This window comes from Bombus fervidus, chromosome 7, assembly GCF_041682495.2.
Source record: "Bombus fervidus isolate BK054 chromosome 7, iyBomFerv1, whole genome shotgun sequence".
Classification (NCBI taxonomy): Eukaryota; Metazoa; Arthropoda; class Insecta; order Hymenoptera; family Apidae; genus Bombus; species Bombus fervidus.
This window is the reverse complement of record NC_091523.1, coordinates 16518202-16546089: the sequence shown is the minus strand read 5'-3', so window position 1 is coordinate 16546089 and position 27888 is coordinate 16518202. Positions and strand designations below refer to the sequence as shown.

Genomic DNA, 27888 nt, shown 5'->3' with positions numbered 1-27888 from the left:
TCTCCATCTATCTATCTATCTCCCTCTCTCTTTCTCTCGCTGACACACGCACACCAAACTATCGTCTCTGCGTGAAGATGAATTTCTAAGGATATCCGCGAGAGTAACGCGATACACGATCTTTCTTATCGACGTTTGGTCGCCCATTCGAGTTAACCTTACCAACTTTGACAACACTACGGAATATCGATGAAACGGTGATCGTTTTCGGTATATACCAGGTTTGTCGTAACTAGCCAAAAACACGCGGCGTGGGTGTCGGCCAGAAAAGAAAGCAAAACGATACACTTTCGTCCGTTTCGATCGTTACGAGGTTTGTCGTCGAAGAAATGGCATTTCAAGTTGCACAGAGAGAAGAGAACCACGGGGCTACGTTCGCTCATTGCCACGTAATATTACATGATTTTATTTGTAAACACGAAACTTTCCACTACCGTTGTCCTGTTTCGTCGAAACGTTCCAACGACACGGAGGAACGCGTACAGCGAAAGACGAGAAATTCGCTTGTACAAAGTCCGCTCGCTCGAACGAGATTTTATTTTAACGTTACCGATCGATCGGATCAACCTGCGCTGCTACGCGAACAAAAACCCATAAACAGGAAGAATCGGTGGAACGTTCGTTGGTCGGCCAATGCGTACGTAACACAGCGAATCGCACGGTACGTGGAAATGCACCAATTTTTCCGGTATCCTTTAAGTAAATTTATGTTTCGAGTATCTCGAGCGTGAATACACCGATTATATCGCTTGCATCTGCTATAAGTAGCTTGACGTACGACGTCTAAAAGTAACTTTGTCGAATCTCGAATAACGACACTCGATAAAATACGTGTGTTTCTTCGAACGTGACGGTCGTGCGTTTCTTTCGCGACGATTACAAAAGCGAGCGTGACGGGCGATTACGCGGCGTTGTGGCAAAAAATAAACTTAGTTCCGGCTTTTCGAGCGTTTTCGTTCGATCGTAAACTCTACCCACTCCAAGATCCATACCCGCCGCTCGAGATACTTTACGTAACTCTTTCGTCTTGACGAGTTTTTCTTTCGCGGCATCGTTCTGTCTTCGACAGTCGTGCAAACGTTTCTCTCCTTGCAACCGTATCGACAGAAAAGTACCGCTTCGCGTCCACGTTCCAGCGATACCGCGACGCGTTTTACGTCCCTACCACGTGACGCGACAGCAAGAGGGTTAGGCGGATGGATCGACGTTCGATCGAGTTTCCGGACAACGATTCCAGAAGGTTCCTCTCGCGTCGCAGTCGTATCGACGCTTATCGACGAGAGCTGATTTATCGTCGGCGAAAATTCTGACAAACTGTTTTACCTGCGCTACTTCGTATCGTTCGTTCGTCCGTCCGTTCGTTCGTTATTAACAGACTCGACCCTACGTAATAGTCGGCCGTACTACGAATCGAACTTGAGAGAGAATTTTCAAGTTTTCATTCGACCAGTATTTACGTCGAGGCGGAAACGTACCGGTGATTATGGTATTTAGGTTCGAATTATTACGGATATCGATGTCTCTAACCGCATATTACGTTCTGTTTTACCTACCTACGTACTTAAATAATACACGTACGTGTATCAAAGTAAAATACGAATAGTAAAACGCATTAGCGCTGTGTCTTTTAAACAGATAACTCGAGTGTATTCTATCGATAAGGTAGCGAGTTATAACGCTTCCAATTATTAATCTATCACGAATTTGTATACTTTGGACTAATTTAAACATCGTTATCGCGAGTCCATCAACATATAACGTACGAACCTACCAATATATATTAAGTTGTTCGAAAAGTGTCGAAAAAATTTACAGACACGTCTTTTACAACGACGCATCTTTGTAGAAACGTGAAAACTAATCCGTCGAACGTTGCGATCTTCATTTTGATAGAAGAAAATTCGATGAAATAATATAAAAGGCAAAAAGGTCGCGAATCCGTTATTTCCTTGTAAAACGAAAGAAACCTTTCCGACGACCTAATAGTAGGTAGCGTAAATTCAAATTCTGCGTTTACGCTATAATTTTGAAGCTGCTGTTACAGAAGAAATCGAAGCGTTCGATCCCGCGGAAATCTCGCAAATATTAGAAAGCTCAGGCCGGACAACGTACGCGCAAATATTGACTTCGTATTTTGCCCCCTTTGTCAGCAGCTTCGACAAACGTATCGGGGAGTCTATAATTTTCGATTTTAACGGAAACAACGAAGCTGTCCGCATTATGTTGCGCCGTACAAACCGTACAAACCGGATTGTTTGTATTTAGTCTCGAACGTAATATTTGTAACACGGACCGAGTGCCCATTACGCACGGCACGGTGCGGTGTTGTATCGCGAACGCACGGAACCGCGTATCCGCTAAATGGAAGGCCTTCTCCTCTCTGCACGTACATTCGTATCTACTCGAATGCTCGTTGACGTCCGCTGACTTTCTCCGCTTTTCAGATTCCCTTCCACACGGTAAAACGAATCGATGACTTCAAATTCCAGTTCCACGCTCGTGCTCGTATTTCTGTTTATATTTTTGCCACCTTCGCTCCACGAGTACCACTCTATGAATCTTTTGTTCTTCGATGCGTCCTATCGAATACCAAATAAACACCATCCAACTACGATTAACGCGTCTACGTGAATTCTCGAGTTTACGATCGTACAATTTCACGATCGTGGCATTTGTCGATCGATAAACGACCCGTTTAACGCCTTGGATTCGTCATCGGTCAGAAATCAGTTTGCCTTACAAAGTCTGAAATGCACGCAGTCCGATGGCAGTAAATGTTGGCGTAAAGCTGATCGGCGCGTGTTGGATCGCCACGTGGCTAAACAAAGATCGAAAGAGTGAAAGAACGAGAGCGAGAATGGCGAAATTCTGCGGACGTGAAACTACTTAATCGATCCAACGACACAGCTGATCGTAATGGTTTCACTTGCCGAGAAGTTTGTACAGCCGCTCGGAACACGTAATCTCCGCGACTCTCGCGATTCGAATCTTCCGCAATTGCGACTCCGGGATACGCGACGATTTCCACTCACGTTCGTAAAGTGCGCGTTTATCAACGAGGGCCGAGAGAGACGACATCGTACGTTTGTAATTCGCGCAAAACGATTTCGATGTACGGCGTGCACCTTTGGCGTAGCACGATGCTAATAGGACCTCGTAATTAGTCGAAAGCTAGATGGATGGAGATGGAGAAAAGCAGGGAGAAAGAGAAAGATAGAGAGAAAGGTAGCGAGGATGATAGGGGAGGAAACGAAAGGGGTAGATAACAGAGAGAACAATCGTAACTGGCGCTTGGTTATACGGACTATAATCAATTAAACGTGGTGCACGCGGGCTTATGCGGTGTAACGACGCTGCACCGATTACGATTTTCCGCTAATTCTCACCTCTCTTACGTTTCTTTCCCACGTCCTTTTTCTGCCCCGTAGATATTAACATTACCGCTATTTAATTGCCTTTTAGGAAACGCGCTCGGACCCATGCGGGAAACACCGAGTTTCTTCGATTTAACGTGGCTCGAGCAAACGCACCGACGCTCGTCGACGATCTTTTACGAACACATATCGCGTTGCACGAAAGTTTCGAAATTTTATTAGCATTGTAACGACACCCAACTGTAGTAACTAAATATTCGTTAGATTAATACGTTTAAGATGGTTAAGCGGTAAATATTTTGTAACTGGCGCGTAATAATTCCGCATAAGCGCGACACTCGTGTCTCGTTAAAGTTCTAATGAAATTTCAAGATGTTACGCGCGTTACACGCACGATAGTTTTCTACGACGAGCCACTGTGCGTGAAAATCTTTGGTCGGCCGGGAAGGAAAAATCGCGAAAGAATAACGTACGCCGAAAGAGCGATCGTTGGAAGAATCGGATGCCGATTTTTGGCTAAAGCGACTTATATAATGCCAAGCGCGCGCTCCCGGTATCCTTGAACGAATAAAACGAAAAGCGTTTCAAAATAGGTTAAAATTACCTGTTGCTGGTCGGTACACAAAGGCATTTCCTCCAACTTCATTTCTGCAAAGGAAAGAAAAAGGGAAAATAGTTTAACGATTTATAGAGTTTGAGCAAAGACCGCCTAATTCTATATTACAATTGCTATGACGAGCCGCGTGGCTATTTTCTTACGGATGATAAAACGTTTTAATTTAATTCTTATCGATAGAGTTTCGTTTGTCGATACAATTGAACGTAACGTAATATAGTTTGGTTGGTCGATTTTTGCAGATCGTATCCGTCGCCTGTGCAAAATGGTGGACCGAACGGCACCCCGATGAATTGCGCTGGTTCTCAAGGTAAGAAAAATTCCAACAACAAAGCGAGAAATTGAAATCGAATTGGTACGCGTGTTACAATAGTCGAACAAGAAGAGAATACGCGCGCGTTCCGAAAGTTCACAGGGAAATTGTACATTTTGGAGATTGGAACGGTATTTCGCAATAAAGGAAGAACGTCGCTGATTAATCAGTGCAGCGAAAAATTCGGGAAAACGTTCTACATATTAAATTAGCGTTGTATTAAATTTATTGGCGGAGTTCTCTTTTAAAGATTGGGCCGGCGCGGCGCATCGGATACGCTCGCAACCTCTATAGCGTGCGAACAATTTCCAACTATCAAACGTCGGCGATGTATAAAAGCAACGACTCCGATATTTCAGAGGAAAGTTTCAAGCTACGTTGAAAAAATTACCCCCCTCGTGACAATTCAATATTGCACGATTACGCGGACAAAGGTATAACGAATCAAATATCGTTTTAATTTTGTATATTGTATCTTGCAAATACGACTACGCACACAAGCCGAAACGTAGGTGATTCATGCGTTTGGCATCCCACAAAAACGCCCGCTTAATCGCGTACGTTCATTTTCAGATTCAACGTATATCGTTGCTCGTATTTTCAACGGGAATTTTCGGCGGAAAAAGATTTTTCGAAAGATAAGCGTAAAATCGTCGAATCGCCCGATAAATATCAGCTCGTAACATTTCCTTCGATATTCGCGTTTTTTTTTTTTTCCTTTAATTTCCACCTTACTCGATCGAATTGTTCGAGAACGTCGCGTCCTCGTTACGAATTTACGTCGGATAATGACACGTTCCAGAGAACACCGTTCTTAGTCGCGCGTTACGCAGGAACAAGAAAAGAGAAACAATAAAAAAATTTATTAATAAAACACGTTTCTTCGGTGAGTTCTGTCTCGTTCGCCGATAATCTCTCATAGTCTCGTTATCGTTTATCGTGGCGTTTAGAAAACTTATTCGATAAAACCAGATACACTGCAAAAGTCTGCGAAAGCTAAAGCTTCGCAAAGCCTAATCGTAGAGCGATCTTTTTTTTAACTGTCGCTCTGAATTTTCGCGACAGCAGCGTCGTAAAAACCGTGCGAAATTTTGAGTAAACGACTCGACGATATCGAGAGTGTAAACACACGATGGAGGTGTTGAAGAACGCGTAAAAAATTGTTTGAGAAGAATCAAAATTTTATGGAAAGTATCGACTAGCGCAGATATTTGAAACGGGTCCATTGAACGATTGCACGCGTCGTTGAGCAACTTTCGGCCGTGTTCTCTGTTTCGAAATCCTCGAATTAATAGATCGATCGAACTTAATCTCGTATGGTTCGTGTTAAAAAAATCTGGACGAAGGTTAACGAGACGCGACCGTGAAACGTACAGGCGCCGATGGAAGGAAACGATCGCGAAGATTCGCGCGTGGAAGGATACGGAGGATTTCGAGGCTGGAGTTTCGAACGGCGTGCGACGGCGTTTTATTCGAACTGGCGAGATACGGTTCCGCGTTTGCGGAAAGTTGAGTCGCGACGTAAAAATATACCTGCAGCGATAAGCTGGTGGAAAAATAACGCCACGTTTTTCCGTCGAGATCGATATTAAAAATATTCCAAAGTAGCGGAAAAACGTGAGAGCGAGAAGAACGGGGAAAAAGGCGCTGCGAGAGAATCAAACTCGTTCGAAAAAGGAGCCCGAGCCTCTTCTATTCGCGATGATTCTCGATCTTCCGTGTTCTTCCTCGAACACGATATTTTCTTTCCTATCGGCAAGATAAACGAAAAAAAAAAAAAAAAAAGAAGAGGGAAAAGCGAAGCTACGAGAAACCGCGAAAGATTCGAGTTCGAAGATCGAGGAGGATCGAAAAGCAGAGAGTCGAAATTGTTAAGTTGCTAACGATCAAGGCGAGAAGAGATTGAACCGACGTCGGTGGGTGCGATGTCTTTTTCTGTGCAGGGGTGATGGTAAAGCAGGAAGCGAGGGATGACGGTTACGAGACAAGTCCGGACCTCGAGATGAGGAGCACCGGTGGTGACAGCAGTCAGCAGTACCACACGCCACTGACACCGCACACACCGCACACACCACACACGCCGCACACACCCCTCACGCCGATATCGGCGACAGCGCATCAACCCCAGCAACCTGGCTCGACCGCTTCCACCCTCGGACAGGTGAGTTTTTTCCTATTTCTCTCCGGAGGAAGGTACACCCGCGAAACCTCGTTCGAATCCACTTTTCACACCTCTTCCCTTTCTATCTTCCTTTCTCTTCTGCCAAGCTTCCTAACAAATCTGTAGCCAACGTTCGCTTCTTTCCGTTCGACCACCAAGTTTCCATCGAAAACTTCATTCCTACTAATCGCGCGAAACGTGAAAATTATATTTATCGGACGGAAGAGTATTTTTAGCTTTCCATCGAGCCACCATCGAGTACACACGAGAGGATATCTCGCTTAATCGATCGCGGTGCTACGCGAACGTGTAATTCCGTGCGATATAAACAATGTTCTTCTAAGCTTTGCAAGTAGTTTCTCGCGCTTGCTGGCAAAAGCTTTGCCGAGTCAATTTTTCGTGCAAGCGCGATATCATGGAATCGAAATTAGACGGAAGTGGGACAAAGAAGAGCGAAGAAGGGACGAGAGCGTAAGGAGCAAGGTGACGTGGGCACGAATCGCACGGAAAGATGATATTAAACGATGCGCTGTTAATCGACACGCGCGAGTTCCCGGAAGTGGACGATTGCGCAAGGAAAAGTTCTTAGATCTGTTTAGAAAGTGAATCAACGACCGACGGAGACGCTCGTTGCGAGCGATCGTATCGATCGGATCTAGCGGCCGTTCGATGAAAATTACGAGCAATAAATTAAGACGAGAGCACCGCGGCGATCGGCAGATCGGGTTTCCGCGATGATACGCCAAATGGTCGATTCGCGTTTCCACGTTAGTTTTACGGCTGCCTTATGCAACGAGGTTTGTCGTTGACACGTAACGGTGTAAGTTACGCGAATGGGTCTGGTCCATCGTCGCATTCTTCGCAACCTATTTTCCCGACCCACAAGGTCGATCCAACTAAACATTTGGTACACGTACGTATCCAAGGCGAGGTAAAGGTGAAAGAATCTACATATTGGGGGAAAGTTTCGCGGACAAAAAACCTTGTACCGTGAACCGCGTCTTGGAATTATTGACGCAAGTTTGCGATCCAATTCGACGTAACGATAGCACAGCGTTTCATTCGAATTGCGTTGCTCGACTCGAATTCTCGCGTTAAACGACCCTCTTTCGCGCAACCAATTAATGAAAAATGATAAACGTGTTCGATCGGATGCAAAAGGCTGTTGGTTTCTTCACGCTGATCGCAACTGTTGGCAAATAAACGCAGCAAAACGCACTGGAATTTGCGAATAGCGTTTCTGTATGTACCGTACGCTGATCAATTCGCTGATATCAGCGAACAGCGTCTGATACTACCATATTTCACGAATTTGTTTATAAATATCTTAGATTTGAAAGTTTCGCGATCTTTATTAGACAATTCGCAATTTCACTGGGTTTCCGTGCATTCTTGATAGATTTTCACATAGAATTTCAAGCCTGTTCCGAGCACATTCAAGCTGAACACGTACACGAAACAAAGCGCAGCGTGCTATTCGAAATTCGACCAGAATAAATAGCACGCGAAGAAACGGTAATCGGATGACAAACTATCGGCGAACCGTCGACGAATGATGGCACGAGCGATGCGTCGCGATAGTCGCCAATTGCTCGTCAACGACGGTACGAACTCGGCGTTAGCCTTCTCGTGGGTATCGCTTAATTTTTAAACGCGAATCGTACACACCGAGTGCTCTCGTGTCGCGCCAAGATAACCTAAGATCGAGGCTAAGAAGTCGAAAGATAATCGGTCACGGAGACCAAGCGGACACTGATAAAAAAATATCCCTTGCTTTTGTGCTGTGCACTCAGCACGGTTCGTTCGAAGATTGCAACCAATAGCTCTATAGATAATCGTGTCACTGTCGCGTCGGCTAGTTATCTCCTCGTGAAATTTACATCGATGATCGATGCGCTCTCGTCCGGTTGCTGCCTTTTCGTAAGAACCGATTCGTTAACCCCAATTTTCTTCCATTTCAGCGGTCAGATTTTCTTTTCTTCTTTCTCTTTTTTTTTTTTTTTTTTTTTTTTTAAATACAACGTTCCTCTTTTTAGCGGAATTGTTTCTTGGCGATGTAATAATATATATGTTTTTGTAGTTTTGTATCTTACGTTGCCGATAACAGAACACGTATGGTAGAAGAAAGCGAAGAAACTTTTGGATTTGGACGAATACGAAAACGCGACTGTATAGTAGCAGAAGAATATGCGAAAGACGGTTAATTAGCCGCGCCTGTGTCTCGCATCGGCACGGTCGTTAACACTAGAACTACCGATAGTTAACACGAAGCTATTTCTACCAAAACCAGCGAAAATGACTGGTCTTTAAAAAATACGTAATAATAGAATATTTTTATATTTATCGATTTATTACTTTGTTACAGAAGCAATTCCATGTTACGTGGTACATTTTTGGTATTATTAATCCATCTGCGACTAAGGGACTAAACGAGGGCTGACATATTTATAAAATTATGAAACCAGCCAATTTGTCTGGTACGGTATTTCTGGCGTTAGCATCTAGCGATCGATCCGGAATTTTCCTGATAACTGATATCATCATATCGAACGATACGCGGTAAAAATTGTAAAAACATGTGGCAAGTTGTACAAAATGAGGAAACTGGTTAATTGGGATTTGATAAACAGATTGCAGGACCCTTTTACACTTCGACAAGTGCCAGACATTTGATTGCTATTGATATAAGTAGTCTTGATACAAAATTATTTCGAGTTTGAATACATAAAAAGCAAAATAAAATTCACTATATTGTTCTCTTAGTTATACGAAAGTCGTTACATCATTGTGGAAAAACAATATAACGTGAATGTTAAAATAAAATTGTAGAACCAGTCGTTTTGAAGGCTGTGGTAGTCGTTTTGAAGGCTGTGGTATTTCTAACGTTAGCATCTAGCGATCTAGCGATCGATCCGAAATTTTCCTGATAACTGATATCATCATATCGAACGATACGCGGTAAAAATTGTAAAAACATGTGGCGAGTTGTACAAAATGAAGAAACTGGTTAATTGGAGTTCGATAAACAGACTGCAGGACCCTTTTACACTCTGACAAGTATCAGTCATTTTCACTGGCATTGGTATAAGTTAGTCTTGATACAAAATTGTTTCGAGTTTGAATACATAAAAAGCAAAATAAAATTCATTATATTGTTCTCTTAGTTATGCGAAAGTCGTTACATCATTGTGGAAAAAAAATATAACGTGAATGTTGAAATAAAATTGTAGAACCAGTCGTTTTGAAGGCTGTGGTAGTTCCAACGTTAGCATCTAGCGATCTAGCGATCGATCCGAAATTTTCCTGATAACTGATATCATCATATCGAACGATACGCGGTAAAAATTGTAAAAACATGTGGCAAGTTGTACAAAATGAGGAAACTGGTTAATTGGGATTCGATAAACAGACTGCAGGACCCTTTTACACTCTGACAAGTACCAACCATTTCCACTGGCATTGGTATAAGTAGCCTTGATACAAAGTTATTTCGCGTTTGAATACATAAAAAAGAAAATAAAATTCATTATATTATTCTTTTAGTTATCGTTGCGAACGTCGTTACATCATAGCGGAAAAAAACTACCACATGAAGTAGAAATTTGAAAATAAGATTGTAAAACCGGTCAATTTAATCGGTGTGGTAGTTCTAGTGTTAAGCGGTTAAGATCGTGCGAAGCTACTACGAAAACAAGTTGAAACGAGAAGATCCACGGGCATCGAGAAAATGATGAGAACACGAATAAAGACGCGTGGTCGCGAATTGACGTGCAGCGAGTAATTACGAACGATAATCTGTTTGACAATTTTGAAACACTATTCCGCGACTAGTACGTGTATATTTTACGATCGTACGTGATCACGATACCGTGTGCGTTCGCTCTCTACCTGTCGTTCGAACGTAATTTTCCCAACGACGCATAAAAAACCCACTGTAAATTTGCGATCACTGTTGTCACGATGGCAAAAAGTTGTAACAAGTTAGTCGGATGTTGATCGCACGGAATCGGCGTGATTAGTTACGGTCTGTTGATTTTTTCCAAAGGAACAAGGAGAGCAAGAAAAAGAAAAAAAAAAAAAAAAAGGAAAACGCAGAAAAATGAGTTTTGCTAAAAGAGAATATGATTCGCAGGTGGCGATCAAGTGCGAGACTCCGGTGGATCCGTACTCGTTCGTCGACGAGGAAATGTCGATGGGCGGCATCAGGACGGCGAGCAGTCCGGTCGGCAATCCGGAAAACATGACGTGTCCGGCTGGAGGCCAAGGAGTGCTCTCTACACCTACGTCGACGCCGCCTGGATCGCTATCCGGACCGCAACATCTTCAGATGAACCTCGGCGTAATGAACGGCAGCGTGAATCCCCAGTTGGCGGCGCAACAGCCGAAGAAACGCGGCCGCAAGAGAAAATCCGAGATGATTCTCACCCCAGAAGAGTAAGAACGCATACGAGACTTTCAATATCTTTTTCTTGTTTTCTTAAACGTTTCGTTTCCATTTTTCTTTTTATCTTCCCTTCCTTTTTTTTTTTTTTTTTCCATCTCTTACAACTATTACTGCGAGATCTACAATTTCATAATTACGATCGGACACGGTTCTTCCGCGATATATTTAATATCGGAAGCTTCTTGCGCGATAACTTGCCAATTAACAATCGCAGAGTTCAACTTCTTCTTTATGATTCCATAATTTTACATTCGATTCATCGCCGAAGATTTTTTTTATTCGTTCAAAAATGTTATTAGCAATGGTAATGATAATAATGATAATACAATCACAGCAATTTCGTAATATTCTGTTTAAAAGAATTGAAATGTATGGAATAGAAGGTAAAGGCGCCAGAGTATCTTTTTTTGCTTCTGTAGCACGTTCACTGCCACGCGTGTTTTCACTGAAATCTCCGTCAGGCCGCGCTAGGTACTCGCATCGATATTTTGGTAATGCGAGTAAATAATTTGTTTAATAAACCATTTTCGTATTACTTTTCTAACAACTCGATAGTTTCATTATTTCCTCTGGAATATCTTTTCAAATACCTACGACGTCCCTTCGCAAGTAGTCAAATAAGCGCCACCCGAATACGGGTGACGCGGTCCTTTGCCGTCACCCGAATACGGGTGTCGTGGCAGTCAACGTGAGGGAAAAGGAGAAATATGGTTTATATTTGTTAGAAACTGTTCAACGGTTTAGCAAAGCTAGCGAACAGGAGAAAAATTGGCGCGTGAACGGCGTTTAATTCGGAGATAAGGTAACGAGATAATTCGAATCGGTCGTAATTCGCGAAATAATTTTGGCAAGTACACCGCGTGCGATTAGTGTTCGCGGTCGACGGGTACAGTTCATTCTAAATAATAATTTGCGGCGAGGTCAATAGACGTGGATCGATGCGACCAGACTCGATTATAGCAGTTCGCTCCATGCGAACTTTGCTTCCACCGTAAACGAACTTCTTCAACGTAAATAACGCGGCCGCGATCGAAGGAATCGACCGGTCGCGAGCATAATATTCTTCTCTCTCATGCGAAAGCTCATTATATTCCCGATAGTTACGATACACCTTAAAAAAATTGTCTCCAATAGCGAGCAAGATCGTTTGATTCGTTACAAGAATATTCGTCTGGTTTCCCTCTAATTCGCACCAGAAAAGCTTCAGATCCGATTTTTCGGTACAATCGAGTTAGCAAGGTGGTCGAGTCGTTGTAATTTTTATACGTGAAATTACATATTCCATTTATAAACTTATAATTAGTCTCTACATCTTTGCCGTACTATTGTATTACCGCGTTCATGGTGAAAAGAAAAGGCTGTCTCGAAAAGGTTGACCGAGGAAGATGGCTTGTTCGCTGGGATTGCCATTTTCTCGTGTTTAAAAGTCGCCTGTTCTTTCACGCGCCGTTTGGTTTCTATTAAGAACGAATCGCATCGTAGGTGTTTCCATTCGCGAGCAACTGGCCTATCCGAAACGAATTATCTCGTTATTTGTCAAGTTCGAGTCGCGCGATCATAGAAATTCGTTGATCAAGGAACGACCCGTCTAACAGGTTGATACAACGATGCGATGTAAATTTGATTCAGGGCGGAACTAGCCGAGGCGAAGAAACGAGCAAAGACGTACAAGGAGAGAAAGAAGCACGACAGATTCGACGGTATGCCGGAAGAGGAAGTGAGCAAACGCGTTCTTCCAGATCATCTTACCAACAACCTGGACATTATTATAGTAAGTTGACGAATGTTGTTCGTCGCGATAACTATATATATACAATAGAAAAAGTTGGACGTGGAGACGCGATCGAGGACGATGATGCATCGTTAGTTTGGGTCGTATAGTTCCGGAAGGAAGTCGTCGCGCGATCCTGTCCCGTCGTTTTTCGCGAAGGAAGAAGGATTAATCGGATTATCCGTCGGCATAACGGGCGTCTGGTTAGCAGGAAAATCCATCTCGAAGGTAGCGAGACGGTAGGAACAAGTAACGACGACAAATAGCCGTTTGTAGCGCGTTCGTCAGGTGTCGTAATCGCTTTAATGGTCCATACCCAATTCGGTTATCACGCTCGACGTTGGTAACGAGCGCGTTCACCACCTTCCTATCGCGGGCCGTTTCATCGAGCACCGTGTCGATCGAAAATCGTTCTATTTCCAATCGGCAGGACGCGACGCAACGGGACACGCGTTCGCGATTTTCCCTCGGTTCGTGAAACTCTCTCGTCACGACCTTGACTCGCGCGTCTCGCGAATCGTCCGATATCCGTCTATTTATACGCTGGATCGCTGGATTCGCTCGAATTCTCCATCGTTCGAGAGAACATAGGATTTCTGTAATCGTGTCACGAGAAAGACGCAAAGATCCTGGGCGATCGCGCCTCTAAAAACGAAACAAGCTGAAACGACGGGGTAAGAGAACGATGTAAAGGGTGATGGAAAGGAAGGGAAGAGAAAGAGAGAGAGAGAGAGATAGAGAGGGGGGGAGAGTCAGTTAGCGGCTGGTTCATATTCATATATTACGCGGAACGAGTAGTCAGCGCGGTCGATCATCCGTCAAACGGTGTAAACGCTTTAACGGGCCGTGGGCAATTCGGTTATTACGGGCGTCGTTGTAATCGAACGCAACGGGACACCGGTGTCGGCCGGCCTTCGTCGAGGCTCTCTACCCCTGGATCCCCGATTCCAAGCCCCCTACCCTCACGGCGGCCTGCCCCTCTGCCTCTCTATGCTCTACCTATCGAATCCCCCGGCCCCCTAACCCAGACCTGCTCCGATCTCATCGACGCGCGTTGTTTTCAATCGGCGACAATTCCACACCCTACCCTGGCTTCCAACCCCCGTCATTTTATCCTCGTTTATCCCGGCCGAAGCGCCATTCGACGCCGACCGACCGGCTAACGCATTGGCGTTAACGCGCTAATGCGATACGTACTTTATGTACGGAGGGAGAGAACTCAACCACCCGTACGCAACAAACGATATAACGCGATTTCGACCAAAAGTTCCACGACCCCTCGCGCGACTCACCGTTTCCTCTCTCTCTCTCTCTCTCTCTCTCTCTCTCTCTCTCCTCCTCCTTCTTCGCTTTTACTCGATCTCTTCTTGATTTTTAATCCTTTTCAAAAAAGAAAAAAAGAAAAAAAAAACAAAAAGCAAAAAAAAAAGTCCAACTTTTTCCTGCTCGGTATTTTTTTATCTTTATTTTTTATTTCTGGAGAAAAATAACACGTACTTGGTCGGCGCCCGAGGCTTCCGTTACTCTGGCCGAGAAAAGTGTAAAAGTTAGGATCGGTGTCTACCGTTGGTCAACAACGAACGGAAAGACAACAAGCGTTGTCGCGTATAATAATCGTGACGGATATCGGTGATCAGTGGCTACCGCGATAAAGTCGTTGGCAGAGAATAAACGAAAAGCGGGAAGAAACGCGAGGACGAACGTGTCCAACAGCGTCCCTGTCACGTATCCTTGGACTTTGTCGTTATTAATTGTTCAACCGACGGAGCGAAGAGCGAAGATAATGTGGTTGCGCAACAGGTACTACCACACCTGTCTCTACCGCGTTGCATAATCGCGGCTAAGAACGATGTATGTGAAATCCGTGTACGCGTGTTTCGCGCCGGGAAAGGAATTGACCGTACGAAACAGCGAACGCCAACGTGTTCAGCGGGATCGTTATCTTCCACGTTCGTCACGTTCTCCTCGCGAGAACCTCTCCTCGACCGAGGACGAAAATTACGCGTGGCCCGGCGACTAGCTGCTAACCGATGCTACTTTCGCCGCGTTTTCGGCGGAGAAACGATCGATCGATGGTCGGAGCGCGTCCAAGCTAACGGCGTATAAAGTATCTCGCTAGCGAGAGAGATTTCGACGCGACGAAAGACGCGGAGGCGGGAAACATCGAGAAACGAGGACGAGTCGTCTCGAACGACGTCCGCCGAACAAACCTGCCGAGACAATAATCCCATCGTCGGGCACGGAAACTAGTTGGAAATAAGCCTACCGCGTAATGATCTGTGGGAGATTGAAGCAGCGCGCCTTCGTAACGAGTATTTCGAGCGGGAATAAATCGACGAACAGCCGATAAACCTAAATTAAGCGTATTGCCTTGATTTCCGCGTGGTTATCGCCGTTCGCGGACGAACGTGGAAGAAGGTTTGCGATCCGCTTACGACCAACAACGAGATCGGTGACCACGATCGCCAGGATCTCCATGCTCCTCGACCCGAGAGTCTATCCGGCTTGAAGTTAATGGGATCGATTTTTGTCACAGATTGGAATCAACCCGGGACTGTTCGCCGCTTACAAGGGCCACCACTACGCCGGACCGGGAAACCATTTCTGTGAGTTGAACTCTCGATCTCTGTCTTCTTACCGTAAAACCTATTGTTCCTTTACTCTCGACAACATCTGCGGAACACACGAGCGTACCACGTTCCCTGGAGAGCGGCAAAAACAAAAAAAAAAAAAAAGAAAAAAAGAAAAAGAAAACAAAGATGTATCGCGAATGCTTTCTCGATTTTGGTCGCGATTACGCGTAACGTGGCCTTCGCGTTCTCAACGACGCGGCGTTGCGTCGCGTTAAGAGAAATCGCGCAAGATCCGCGAACGCGATTAACAGTAACGAGAAGCGGCTCGTTGGAACGCAAATTACCCAAGCCGGTTGGCGCGTAATGCTCATCGAAAAACTCGGTCGTTCCCCCTATTTTCCTTGCCTTGATGCGTGCTCGGCGCGATCGACCGAACAACGATCACCGGTTATTTTTAACGCGGCTTCTAACCAAGCGGGGAACGACGACTCTCGACAACGCAAACGCGTAGCCAAGCAACCGTCGTCTTGTCGCTGCTTGATTCGTTGCTTCGCTCGTTTAACGTCTCTGCTCGCCGCCTACGCTTCGCTGATCTCGCTGAGAAGCGGCATCGTCCACGAGTCGCTTTTCTTTTTTTCTCCGTTTTAAACGAAACGGCTATTCCACCAAGCATCCATATAGGCTTGCTCGATCCGTTGATCGTTCGACTCGCACCATCGGCCTTTTTAACTATCGCGCAGCCTCGATCAGTCGTTGCCGCCACAGTTTCCAATACTTTGTCTCACGGCGATAAACCGAATAACCGATTAACGTGGCTTTTTACGTCTACGCGACAACCGTATTTACACTGGATGGAATGAATGGAACTTTGTTTTTTCGTACAGTCGGATACACATACAGTCGTACGTCGCGACTAATCGCGTGAAATAGAAAATCGGCGTAAAATCGTAGACTTCTCTCGATATCGTAGTAATCGAGTGAACGCGGTGTGCGATAATAAAATACCAGTTAGAGAGTAAGGAACGCGAACGCGTGTAATTCGATCGTTCGAGATTCAAAGGTCCTTTATACCGTGTTCCGATTGAAATCGATCTCGACGGGCAAAAGATCTCTGAAAGTTGATGGCGAGAGTCTCGGGCTGTGTTTTGGCGGCGCGTAATAGAAAGAACGGCGGAAGAAGGATTCTTGGATTAAACGTAGGCCCGCGCTCGATCGACCTTCAAACGATCTCGCGCGCTCTCCGGCTAAGCTATGTGCCTATTAGACAGCGCGCACGCACGCACGCGTGTCCATTTTACGGCCGTGTATACGCGCGATGCACGTAGTGGCCCCGTACATAGGGTAGAAATACAAAGTACATACATGCATATATAACTGTGCACATAGAGGTGCGCGGACGCGCACTCACGTTCTTCCACCACACATAGGTGGTATATACAGGGTGAAGTTAGGTGTACGCTGCTGGATTTTCCAGGGTTTTCCCGGGGTTGCGGTAGAGCAGTGGATCGGGTGGAGGGTGGTGGCGTGCAGGAGGGTGTGGAGGTGGGATACGAAGCGGGTTGAAGCGGACTGCGAAGAGCAGTAAAGGGGTGAGAGGGAGGGTGAGGTTGTAGTGGAGGGAGGAACTATAATGAGTGGTGCGCGTGAGGGAGAGCAGGATAAAAAGGGGGTGAGAGGAGGAGGTGACTCGGGGAGGGACCGTGAGAGGAGGACGAGGTGGAGGAGAGAAGAAGGAGGCGGAGGAGGCGGAAGCAGGGTAGTACGGGGTAAAAAGGTTGGAAGCTGTGTGGCAAGGTGAGGCGCGGCGAGGCGCGGGACGGGGAGGAGGCGAGGGTTGGATGGCATGGGATGGCATGGAACGGGATGGAATGGGAGGTGGGGGGCGTTTGCCAGCAATGGAGAGCAGAACAGAGAGGGAGGCGTGGGCCGCATGGGGGGATGGGTGGATCGAGAACGACGGGTCAATTTAAGCCCCGAAGGGAGGGAGAAACGGACCGGGCCTAAAGGCAGTAAACCCCGAAAAATTCAGCGCGGTTCAGGCGGTTCGATCGCTCGAAAGCGAACGCGGTCCCAGTGATCGAGGCTCGCGCGCGTCCAACTCGCAGTGCCGTTCCGTTCGCTTTCGTTGCGCCGCGTTGCGCGTGAGAATACGCGTGGCCGCTGCTGCGAAAGTCTCGCGCCGCGAGGTGTTTGTGCCGTAACTGCCGCGCCTGCAACGTCGTCGAAACGCGGCCGCGCGATAATCGACGACGCTCGCGCGTTAATTATCGTTGGGGCGCGCGTCTTTCTCAATCTCCGGAGTGCGCGACTCGCCGCGCGACAAAAGACGCGGACCCCTGTGTGCCTGCCGCGCGTTCGATCGATCGAGGTACGTTCATCGCTGGCTCGACGCTCCATCGATCTCACACCGGTCTCGATCGCTGCGAATTCACTCGACAATCGGTAAATATCTAGTTACCCGGAACGTTTCGTCTTTCGTTCGCTGAGCAAAGAATGCCGATCGTTTTCGCTTTGTTTCTTTCTCGGTTCCACGTTCGCTCACGATATTCGAACGATCGTTCTCGATTAACGGAAGAAAGTGAACTCCTCTCCTTGACATTTTTTTCTTTATATCGCGGCTGCCAAGCGGTGTTGCTCCGCGACAAAAATCCAACCGGCGCGAGTATTCCGAGTAATACGTTAGGCGTTTTAATTTCGTCGATTCTTTCGTCGCACGAGAAAAAACGAGAGAAAGAGAGAGAGAGAGAGACAGAGAGAGGGCGTGGAAACGGCGATCCGATTTGGAAAAGTTCATATCCGTGCGACGTTTCCAGCAACACGGACGTTTCTCAAAATTGTTCAAATTCCTCGAGTATCCTACAAAAATTGTGCGAAACGATAGTCGATGTACGGGTTCCGTTTCCTCTGAAAATCGTCGCAAGATGCGACACGATCGGGGAAACGGTGTTTGCACGCGAAAAAAGTTTAGTCGACGGAACGATGAAGCGACAGGATGACAAGGCGAGAAAGGATGGTCGTGGGATAGAATCGCGCAACCCGATGGGGAATGAGAGTCGGCCGGTCGGTGACCCAATTCGGGCGGCGGGCTTTTTCCAACGGCGCGAAAGTTGAACGTGACCGGGGAAACTTTTCGTGGTCGTGGCAATCGAGTTGTCGCGCCTCTCTCATCCGAGAAGGAGACGACGGTAGCGCGTTCCTTCACCCTCGCGCCTCCTCGGACCTCCGTCGCCGCAATCGCAACTACCCCCGATTCGGCTCGTCCCAACGATCCGTTTCAAGTTTGTCGCGCCACCCCGTGACCCGACGCCGTTTATCGGCTAACTTTTCATTGTCGCGTCTTACGCCTTTGTATATTTTTCTTCCTTACGTTCGAAAGTGCGTTAAACTTTGAACAGAACGAGAATCGGACAAGAGACGTCTGCGTTAATCTGCGTTTCTCGCGAGCTCGCAACAGACTCTCGCCTATCGTACACGTACAACGAACGTACTTTCGTATCTTTCTGCTCGGGAGACAAGAGGCTACCTTTTCTAGGTTTAAGGGTGCGGGAAAGAAAAAAAAAAAAAAAGAAAATAAAGGAAAAAAAGAAAGAAGAGCGAATGAGAGAAAGCAGTAGTAGAAAAAAGCGTAAAGCGTAAAGTAAATTATCGTGAAACTCGGAGTTGGCTCGATCGACGACGATGACCGATTTTCGTCTTTGCGGTTTCGTCGGTGTTACAAAGTAGAAAGTAAGTCCAGACTCTGACGTTCGTTAACTTGAAAACTAGAGTTCCGACTTCCTGCTCGAGATTACGTCCTACATCCTTTGGTCGTCCAACGTGCTTGAGAATACTCGAGCCAAGTTTTCGTCGGCGAAAACTTTTTCTTCGAGGGACTGTCTCGAAGAGATCGCGATCTTCTTCTATCGATCATCGTCGGCCACAAGCAGGAAATAATAACCATCGACTGTGGGTAGCCTTGAAGTGGACGCGACCAACGTTGTTTTCATTTACGGCGACTTCAAACGCCTTGCTTTTTTCATTTGTCTTTGTTCGTCTTTGTCGCAAGCTAGACGATCGAATACAAGGTTTTGTCGTACATCGATGACAGGAATCTGCGTGCTTGAGTTGCGGAAAAATTTGACGAACTCCGCGCAATTTCTCTCGGCGAGCACCGAGCGCGAAAATATATCAGGAACAGAAGAAAAACGAAAAAGACGAAAGAAGAAGTATGTATTCAGCGTCGAAGAGTATCGTAGCAGTGACCTGCGAAAAGATTGGGGAAGCCGGCTAAATGCGTGAGTGGGACAGGGATGCAAGCTTGACGGTTGTCGATGTTGGTGGAAGTGGGAAAGGAGGTGGCGGAGGTTAGGGTTGGTAGTGGTGGGAACTATAATGAGTGGCGGCTGTGTCGGGCGAAGGGAAGAGGACGAGGATGAGGGCGGTGTGCTCGAGGGTGTGGGTAAGAGTGAGGGTGAGGGTGAGGGTGAGGGTGAAGCGGAGCGAGAATGAGCCAGGAGAGCGTGAGGGTACGAAGCAGAGAGAGAGGCAGAGAGAGAGAGAGTGAGAGAGAGAGAGAGAGAGAGAGAGAGAGAGAGAGAGAGAGAGGGAACGAGAGAGAGAGAGCGAGCGAGAGAGGGAGAGAGACGGAGAAGAGCTCGGATTGGAAAGGGGGCAGGGAGGAGGGATGGAAGAGAGGAGGGGAACAGGGAGGAGGAAGTAAAGATGGAAAGAGGGAAAGAGAGGGAGGATAGATAGGGTAAAACGAGATGGGCGAAGGGTACAGGTGGTGAGGGGTTGGTTGGCCGGTGAGTGTGGGAAAGCGTGTAGCCTCTGCCTCCTCCCTTTTCCACCCACCGGCCACCCTTCTGCCAGCTTGCTGCTCGGTCCAAAGGGGCGGCAGGAGGGGCCGGAGGGGCAGGAAAAAGGGAACTAGAGCTGGCCGAGGGGGGCGGAGGGCGGGGGGCACCAGGGAAGGGGTTGTCGCACGCCTATCCGCTCGATAGCAGCTTTCAGTCCGTGCACGTTTACTACCCCCTAGAATTTTGTGCCCTATCTTTTCGAGACTCCCTGGTCGAAAAGATTCGTTTCTATTCTTCGTAACCCGGTACGCGCCTTCGCCCGATACAAGATTCGCGAGATTTCGCCGCGGCGTCGCGATCGAAACACCCGCTCGATGGATAATTCGCCGATAGACGAAAGGCGCCGAACAGATTTCTCGTCTCCCTGCGACGTAGTCGCGATCCAATCGCGTCAAACGTTTTATCGGACGATTCTTTATGGTTCTTCGAAAAAACGAATAAACGACGAGCAAACGTTTCTTTCGTCCGTTTCACGCCTCGAGCGCACCTTCTCGCCAAATCTTGGAAAAACGATACGGATGGAATTCTTACGAGGATGTCGTTAAACGCGTCTATGGTTATACGTGCTTGTTCGCAAATTGTGGCAGTTGGATGGGTCCGCGCACCGAACGACGGAAAAGAGAGCATCGCGGTACACTCGACGCTTTTCCTAGGTCTCCGTGAACGGGTCTTCGTCCTGGAAAACCCTGAAAATTGATTTTCCAGGCGCGGTCTCCCGCGGTACCCACGCACAGGTCTGTTTCTCTCTCTCTCTCTCTCTCTCTCTCTCTCTCTTTCCCCCTTTCCCTCGGTTGCATCGATTTTCACCTGACTCTCCTCGCATCCCCTGCAGCGAACTCGAACCAGCCGTTCATTCAGAATCGGAGGAAAAGAACGAAAAATCTGGGTCAACGAAATTTCGAGAACGATAAGCGAACGGATAATGGGACGAATCGACGCTTATCACCGATGAGACGGTTCGATTTTTCGTTTCGTCGATCCGTCGTGTTTCTACCACGAACCTCTATTCTCCGGAGGAAAGATCCGGCTGTACGTTGAATTACGGGAGGCGCGAAACCTGTACTCTACCGGTGCGGTTTCGAGCGGGGTCGAAGTCGGCGACCGACGATACATCTATACGAAAATATGGAAACGCGGGCACAGGCAGAAACGCGACGCCGAAGATCCTGTTGCTTTCGAACGTTTCCGAAAGTCGGGAAAACGAGTTAAGTCGGTCAAACGGGAGAAAACCGAAACTTTTTCGACTTTGAAAGTTTCGAGGACCGAGATAAATTTACGGACGCCTCGGAAATCGGTAAACTCGAGTTTGCCCTCGTTCTAAGATTACGCACGGCAGATTCTTTTCCCACCCTGCCACCTCCGGCCACCTCCGGCCACCTTTTCTTTCTTCCGACCTAGCTAAATGGCATCGCGTGCTTCGAAAACGAAAGGTTCATGCAAAGATTCGATGTCGTTTCGGATGTTCGATACAATCGCGAGTAATATATCCAATGGAAAAGGCAAGGGGGAAAAAATGATAAAAGTTAAGGTAGGGTAAGGTGAGGCAAGGCAAAGTAAGGTAATGTAAGGTAAGATAAGGTAAAGTAAAGTAAAGTAAGGTAAGGTAAGGTAAGGTAAGGTAAGGTAAGGAGAGGTAACGAGCGACGCGGAAAGGTCGAGGCAAGTCAAGTTGGGTTAGGTTAGCGGTGTGAACGAGAGGGAAGGGTCGCATTTCGCTTCGATAAAGTTTGTTCGATCGGTCGTTAGTCCTGTTCGAAGGGACCAACAGGCTTGTGCCGCGCTTGTCGTTCCTACGAGGCCACGTGTATAAATGCAATGGCCACGGAAAACCGAGCCAAGAGATTTTCTAAAGCCAGGGAAAAACAGTGTTTCTCTCTCCTCTTCTTCTCTCTATTCGATTCTCTCTGCGACCAGCTTAGGAGAAAGCGAACGAACCAACGAACGGGTCTCTGCTGGACGAAAAGCGCGCTGCAGCTACACGACTACGGTTACGACTCGGCTACACGGCTATGGGCTACGGCAATGGCCACGGCAGACGAGCGTTTAACTTTGTTCCGAAGTTCTCCAAGGTCGTATGGTGCGGCTGTAGGTCGGTGGTGCAAGAGGTGGCGAGACCGGGAGGACAAGAGGGAGAGAATTTCCGAGGCCGCGTCATAAATCTCTATCTGCTGGCTGCTAGGGGTAAACGCTCGCGGGATATACTTCGGCGACGTCTGTAATTTCGCGCCATCAGACCTTTCTCTCGCTTACTCGTCTATTCAAGCTCCCGCCTTCCATTTCTATCATCTCTATTTCTTTTTTACTCTTCTCTTTCACCCACCCAGTAGTAGTCCCTTCTTCTTACGTTACGTATTTCGTTCTCGTTTAGTGCCGTCGTTTTTCCACAGAATTTTATTACTCGATTCGCACGTTGATCCCCGTGTTTGATAACAAGCATCGTAACATAATTATCGAACTCCTTGTACGCGAGAGATCATGGAACGAGCGAGTTTCGCGCCTACGAGATCGCAGCTTTACGAATATTATCGTAAGTGACGATATATCACGCCAACCGAGGTGTAAATTCGTTGTAAAACGAATAGAAAAAATACGGTCGACAGTTTTGAACATGTTGTCCTCTAGCGCAATAATTCGATAAATAACAAATAATCGGCGAGTTACAAGTTACAGACTTCTCTTCTATAGTTTCGCAGTTCTATATTATAGGGAATAATCAATCGTAAAATTGAATTCATTTTATCATCGAATTTATCGCTATAACCGAAAAGAATTTATTGCTGTTGGTAGCAATAATGGTAGTTCAATTGCGCGAGAGAGTCGAAGCAGCGACGAGGAGATAGAGTTTGAAAATTATACGTTGGGCAAACATTAAGTAATTTCTACTCGAACCCTAGTATCAACAAGAGTAAAAATAGGTATTAAGGGCTGTCTTTCCTTCCTTCTATTTTTACCCCTTTTTTCCTTTCTCTTCTTCCCTACCTTCCCTTCGCTCTCTTCTTTCCCACCGTTGCCTGCTTCGTTGTTATTCCTTCCCTTCTTTTTTTCTCTTTTCATCCTACTATCTTTGCCTGCAATTGTTACCAAAAAAACTCGATACAGTCCTTTTCGAATTTCCTTCCTCATTTTCCTCCCTCTGATTTTTGCTTCGAAACGTACAGCAACGTGCTTCGAAATGTACGCAGAATTCCGTCTCGTTAAATAAATTTGCCGCATTGTACGGAAGAAGGCGATTTATCGCTTATGACTGAACTTTTGAGAGCGATATAAAAAGGGCGGCGCAAGTCTGACCCAGACCTATTTAATCCATTAAATGGTACGCTTTGCAACACCTGCTGCACTGCTACCGCTAGAAACACGGTCCTCGCTAACAACCACCACCGCCACACCACCACTAACAAGTATCATCGGATTATTACGACAACATAGAACATTGCAAATCTGTTGCTGTTAGGCGAAGCGAGCGAGGAAGAAGAATCGAAAAAGTAAAAATGCAGAGATCACGAAAGTAACAAGAGAATAACAAGGGAAGGGAAAGTAATGGCAATTCTGCGCGAATATAAAAGTGGATGATGGCGATCGACCGATGAGTAGCCACGTTATTTTCTTTCATCAATTTATATAAGTGCGCGTTATTTTTCGTTATTGTACCATCGTTTCGAAAGTTTCGTCGTATCATTTTCATATAAAGAGAACGATGGTCTCGATTGAAAGAAGTTCTGTACGCGTCGATTTTTCTCTTTGCATTTCGTTCTTTAAGTAATTTTGCGACGACCGAAAATAACGCTGGTGTCTAATAGTGGCGTGTCTGAAGAGCAGCGCGGATGAGAAACGACTCCAGACACGTATGCAATTGCATTTACATGATTTTCGAATTCACGATTGGATCAAGAACAGACATTTTGTCGTTATTGGTGTTAAAACTGTTCGATCTGCACCGGCTTCTAAGAGTCAAGTGTTTTATAAACGCGGTATATCCTACTTACGAAATAATTTTATCGTGAACCGTGACATATAAGTGATTTGGAACAGGTTTTCTTAATACCACACCAAGCCAATATTTTTTCCATGTAACTCGCACTCGAATCGTACGAACGTCTCGCCAATGATCGTCGTTTGTCATCGTGGCGTTCCCCTTCTTATTTTCATCGTCGGAACTTTCGCACGAAACGATTTCATCTGGCTTTGTTCACGAAATTCGTCGTACGGATGAATAAATCGTTCGAATTAAGACGACGAGAAGCGAACGAACAATTTAACCTTGTACTACGCTATGCGCCGCGTATCGTCGAGGATGCTTTTTATTTCGTTTCGTGCGCGTCGCGGGGCAATTTATCGTCTCGAGTTTACGGAACCCGAGTATGAACTTCCAGACAGTTTGTCGACAATGTTTGACCCAGACCCATTGAAATTCTCCCTTCCTCTACACTGAGCCGCGCAAATGTCGGTCGAACTTAACGACGAAGGTACTCAGCCTGTTTCCCGCGGATCTCACTGAAACAGATCTCGCGAATTTTCTCTCTCCGTCTTATCTAACCACCGACTGAACCAACTTTTTTTTTTCAGGGAAGTGTTTACACTTAAGTGGTCTGACACCCGAACCACTGACAGCAGATGACGACTACAAGCTCCTACGCTTCGGTATCGGTTTCACGAATATGGTAGCTCGTGCCACTAAAGGCAGCGCTGATCTAACGAGAAAGGAAATCAAAGAAGGTCAGTATACGAGACGATAAAGGTACATAAGCGATCCTCCAACGCCCAACGACAACAAAACCTGTGGACCGCTCTTTGTATGTGTGCGTGCACCGCGCATGTAATATAAATTACACGTAACTCCGTTTACGAGCATCTATCGACCCGAATTTCCGCATTATTTAAATAATACATTTGGAAAATGATTGTTCGAATAATATATTATTTTATTTGGCTATACGTTAGGTGGTGCGCTATCGAAGGATTGATCCTATCGCGATCCTTGATTTTTTAATACGTTGGTCGCCGCGTCACCCGTATCTATGTGACGAGTGTACTTTCGTGGGGGCCCAGTCACTCAAGTATGGATGACGCTCTTCTCGTTCGAGTTAAAATATTATACTGGATATATTCTGGATAAAATATTACATGGTATTTGTTAAGACATTCCAAACACATTTGGGGTGATTTTGGGTACTTCGAAAAATAGTTATAAACTTCGTCGTCGCTACTCTCCTCGCTTTTCAGGATGAAAAAATCACCGACGTACGTCTCACAAGTATGCTTCTCGACTAAATGAAAGATCAGAGATATCCGCCATGAGATCCCTAGAAATACTCCTGCCGAGAGGCTTGTTGCTTTCTCAGGTTCAAAACTAAATAATATTTTCTTTCCAATGAATCGAAAGCGATAAACGATGAATTCCCGTTTGTCGCTCTATTTACGTTCCGCTTAGCGACGGTCAGATTTGGGCCCCGCAGGAAACTTGACCGAATCGCGCTGGGCGACCAACGTGTTAAATGATACATTTGAAAAATGATTAGCCGGCTAATATATTATTTTATTTGGCCATACATTAAACGGTGCGCTATCGAAGAATTGATCCTATCGGGGTCCTTGATTTCTTTAACTCGATCTCGCTTTAGTCTCGACCAAGAAAAACACCGCTGACGTTTTAAAAGAAAATCGTAGTACATCGAGTTGAAATAAGAAATCGTGTCATAGGAAGCGTGTCAATAACGATTCCTGCGTGTTTGTCTTAGATAAGAAATTTTCTAACGGTGGAAAAGTACGGTTGAAAGTGACTCGAAGAACACGGTGAGATCAAGTAATCGAAATAATATTCAATTATCCGAATAATATTCAACTTTCGTAATATCGTAAATTATAAATAAATTGCGAATTAAAGATGCGTAAACGGAACGCGTATAATACGCAGAAACGTAGAAAAATAGAAAAGAGTGTCAAGAGTAGCCAATAATATTACCTAATGTGTAAAACAAATGTCCGCGCGTACATTCTACCACCCGTTTCGTTAGTTGTATTTATAAAAACAGGAATTTGCATAAACATTTGCATTTTAATTATAAAATACAGCAAAAGCAGGCTTACGAACGTAACGGATGGAAAACTTCGATGTTAGGATATGGACGATGTATATAATGCGTGTAAAAATTTTAACCATATTGTACACACATGGGCCGCAAAAACTAGACCGTTTTAGACCGAGACGAACATGTTTGAACGTGGCTTGTTCGAACCAGCCAGACGAGTATCGTTTCAGCGTGCGTTGCATACACAGCAACTTACACGAGTACATACGTATAGCGATTTTTTACGTTGATCAGCATCGAGCGAATTAAATTCGATAGCCGAAATCACAGACCGAGGATACAGAGTTGAACATGTTGTAAATTCGTATCACGGTTTCGTTATTTGCTTCTCCGCTTATCTGAATCGTCGTTAAATTTATTGTCACGCCGACAAGATATACTTACTCGCTTCGATTGTTCCGCGAACATAAGTTTTTACGAAAAATAACACGACCGTTGTTAATTACGATTCATCGATGTAATATCTCCTTCCGCTCAAAAGTATACAATGTAACGCTTAGCGTAGCTAGTAGCATAGTCATTTTTACTCCTTTATTCTCGTTCCTTTCGTACCAAAAGGTTATCGTCTGTTAACTTTCTACGCGCTGTTTTCTCCAACGCTTAACAATCGTTCGCTTTTTAAGCATTTTACGCGTACAACTTTCGTTAAAATATTCTATTCTTCGCAAATGGATACTTGTACAGAAAATTACACAAACGCGCGCGTGTGTATGCGTATTGCTAGAGTTCGATACGCTTTTTACGGAAAGTGTTCAAAGGTTTAAACTCGACAAAGAACGTAAAGAAACTAAATAAAGGATTAAGTCGAAACGATATAAACAGATAACAGGGAATACATGGTCGAACGGATAAAAATGTAAACGATATCGAATGTTTATCGATAAACGTTGGTTTACTTACCGTCTCTCTGGATACCTGCTAGTGACGAGAAATCTCGCGTGCCACTAGATTCGATTCGCGATTTATCAAATTGTTAGCAAAATTCTGTTCACTTATCTCTGACCGATGAAAATAGCAGTTGTTATTTCTTCTGTGTGTTAAAAAAAATTAACCACGATCGCCGCGAGAATGTTTCGATCGACTTGCACTTCGAGCCGGTTCCCTCCGCGATCGTCGCCGCGAGAAGACTGACGGCATGCGGCATCAGTGTTTCCAACCAAAACCGTTGAAATTCTCTCGGCCGTAAGACAACGACGCTCCCGCGCGACTAATAGATCGAAAAGTCAAATTAAGACGGAACTTAATCGATCGAGGACCAAACAATGGAATAGAACGGGAAACTCGTGTAAATGTTATGAAAAGATTTAAATGAACCCACTTACGTACCGTTTAAAAAGATATATATTGGAACGATGGATAATTTATAGAAAATCGTCTAATTCTTTCGAACGATATACTCGAAACATATTTTTCGTATCGTCGTCGAACGATCGAGAATTCTTTCGCCGGTTGTACTATTAGTCGATAAAACTTTACAAAGTTGGTGCGTCTTTTTTACAGGCAGTCACATTTTGTTGGAGAAATTACGAAAGTATAAACCGAAGATTGCCGTGTTTAACGGCAAACTGATATACGAGGTATTCTCTGGGAAGAAGGAGTTTGGATTCGGTAGACAACCCAACCTGGTGGACGGCACAAATACGGTAAGAAAAGAATTGATTTTGAATGTCTTTCGAACGACAAAAGTAAAAGTCTCGCTAATGATCGACGAA

General features: G+C 45.6%; 2 protein-coding genes across 2 annotated transcripts in view; one reads left to right on the top strand and one right to left on the bottom strand.

Annotated features, from left to right (window-relative positions):
• Dnmt3 (DNA methyltransferase 3) overlaps positions 1 to 26580 on the bottom strand; it is a 61689-nt gene extending 35109 nt beyond the window's left edge. The window contains exons 1-2 of the mRNA XM_072007320.1: positions 26561 to 26580; positions 3979 to 4022 (exon numbers count right to left, since the gene is read on the bottom strand). Coding sequence (XP_071863421.1) covers positions 3979 to 4020 — 42 coding nt within the window. The 5' untranslated portion in view covers positions 4021 to 4022; positions 26561 to 26580. The remainder of the gene's footprint in view (positions 1 to 3978; positions 4023 to 26560) is intronic.
• The window catches only part of Tdg (Thymine DNA glycosylase), a 56383-nt gene that overhangs the window by 21616 nt on the left and 6879 nt on the right, over positions 1 to 27888 (top strand). The window contains exons 2-8 of the mRNA XM_072007322.1: positions 4233 to 4300; positions 6247 to 6464; positions 10597 to 10898; positions 12538 to 12679; positions 15216 to 15285; positions 24654 to 24803; positions 27677 to 27819. Of these exons, the coding sequence (XP_071863423.1) occupies positions 4233 to 4300; positions 6247 to 6464; positions 10597 to 10898; positions 12538 to 12679; positions 15216 to 15285; positions 24654 to 24803; positions 27677 to 27819 (1093 nt within the window). The remainder of the gene's footprint in view (positions 1 to 4232; positions 4301 to 6246; positions 6465 to 10596; positions 10899 to 12537; positions 12680 to 15215; positions 15286 to 24653; positions 24804 to 27676; positions 27820 to 27888) is intronic.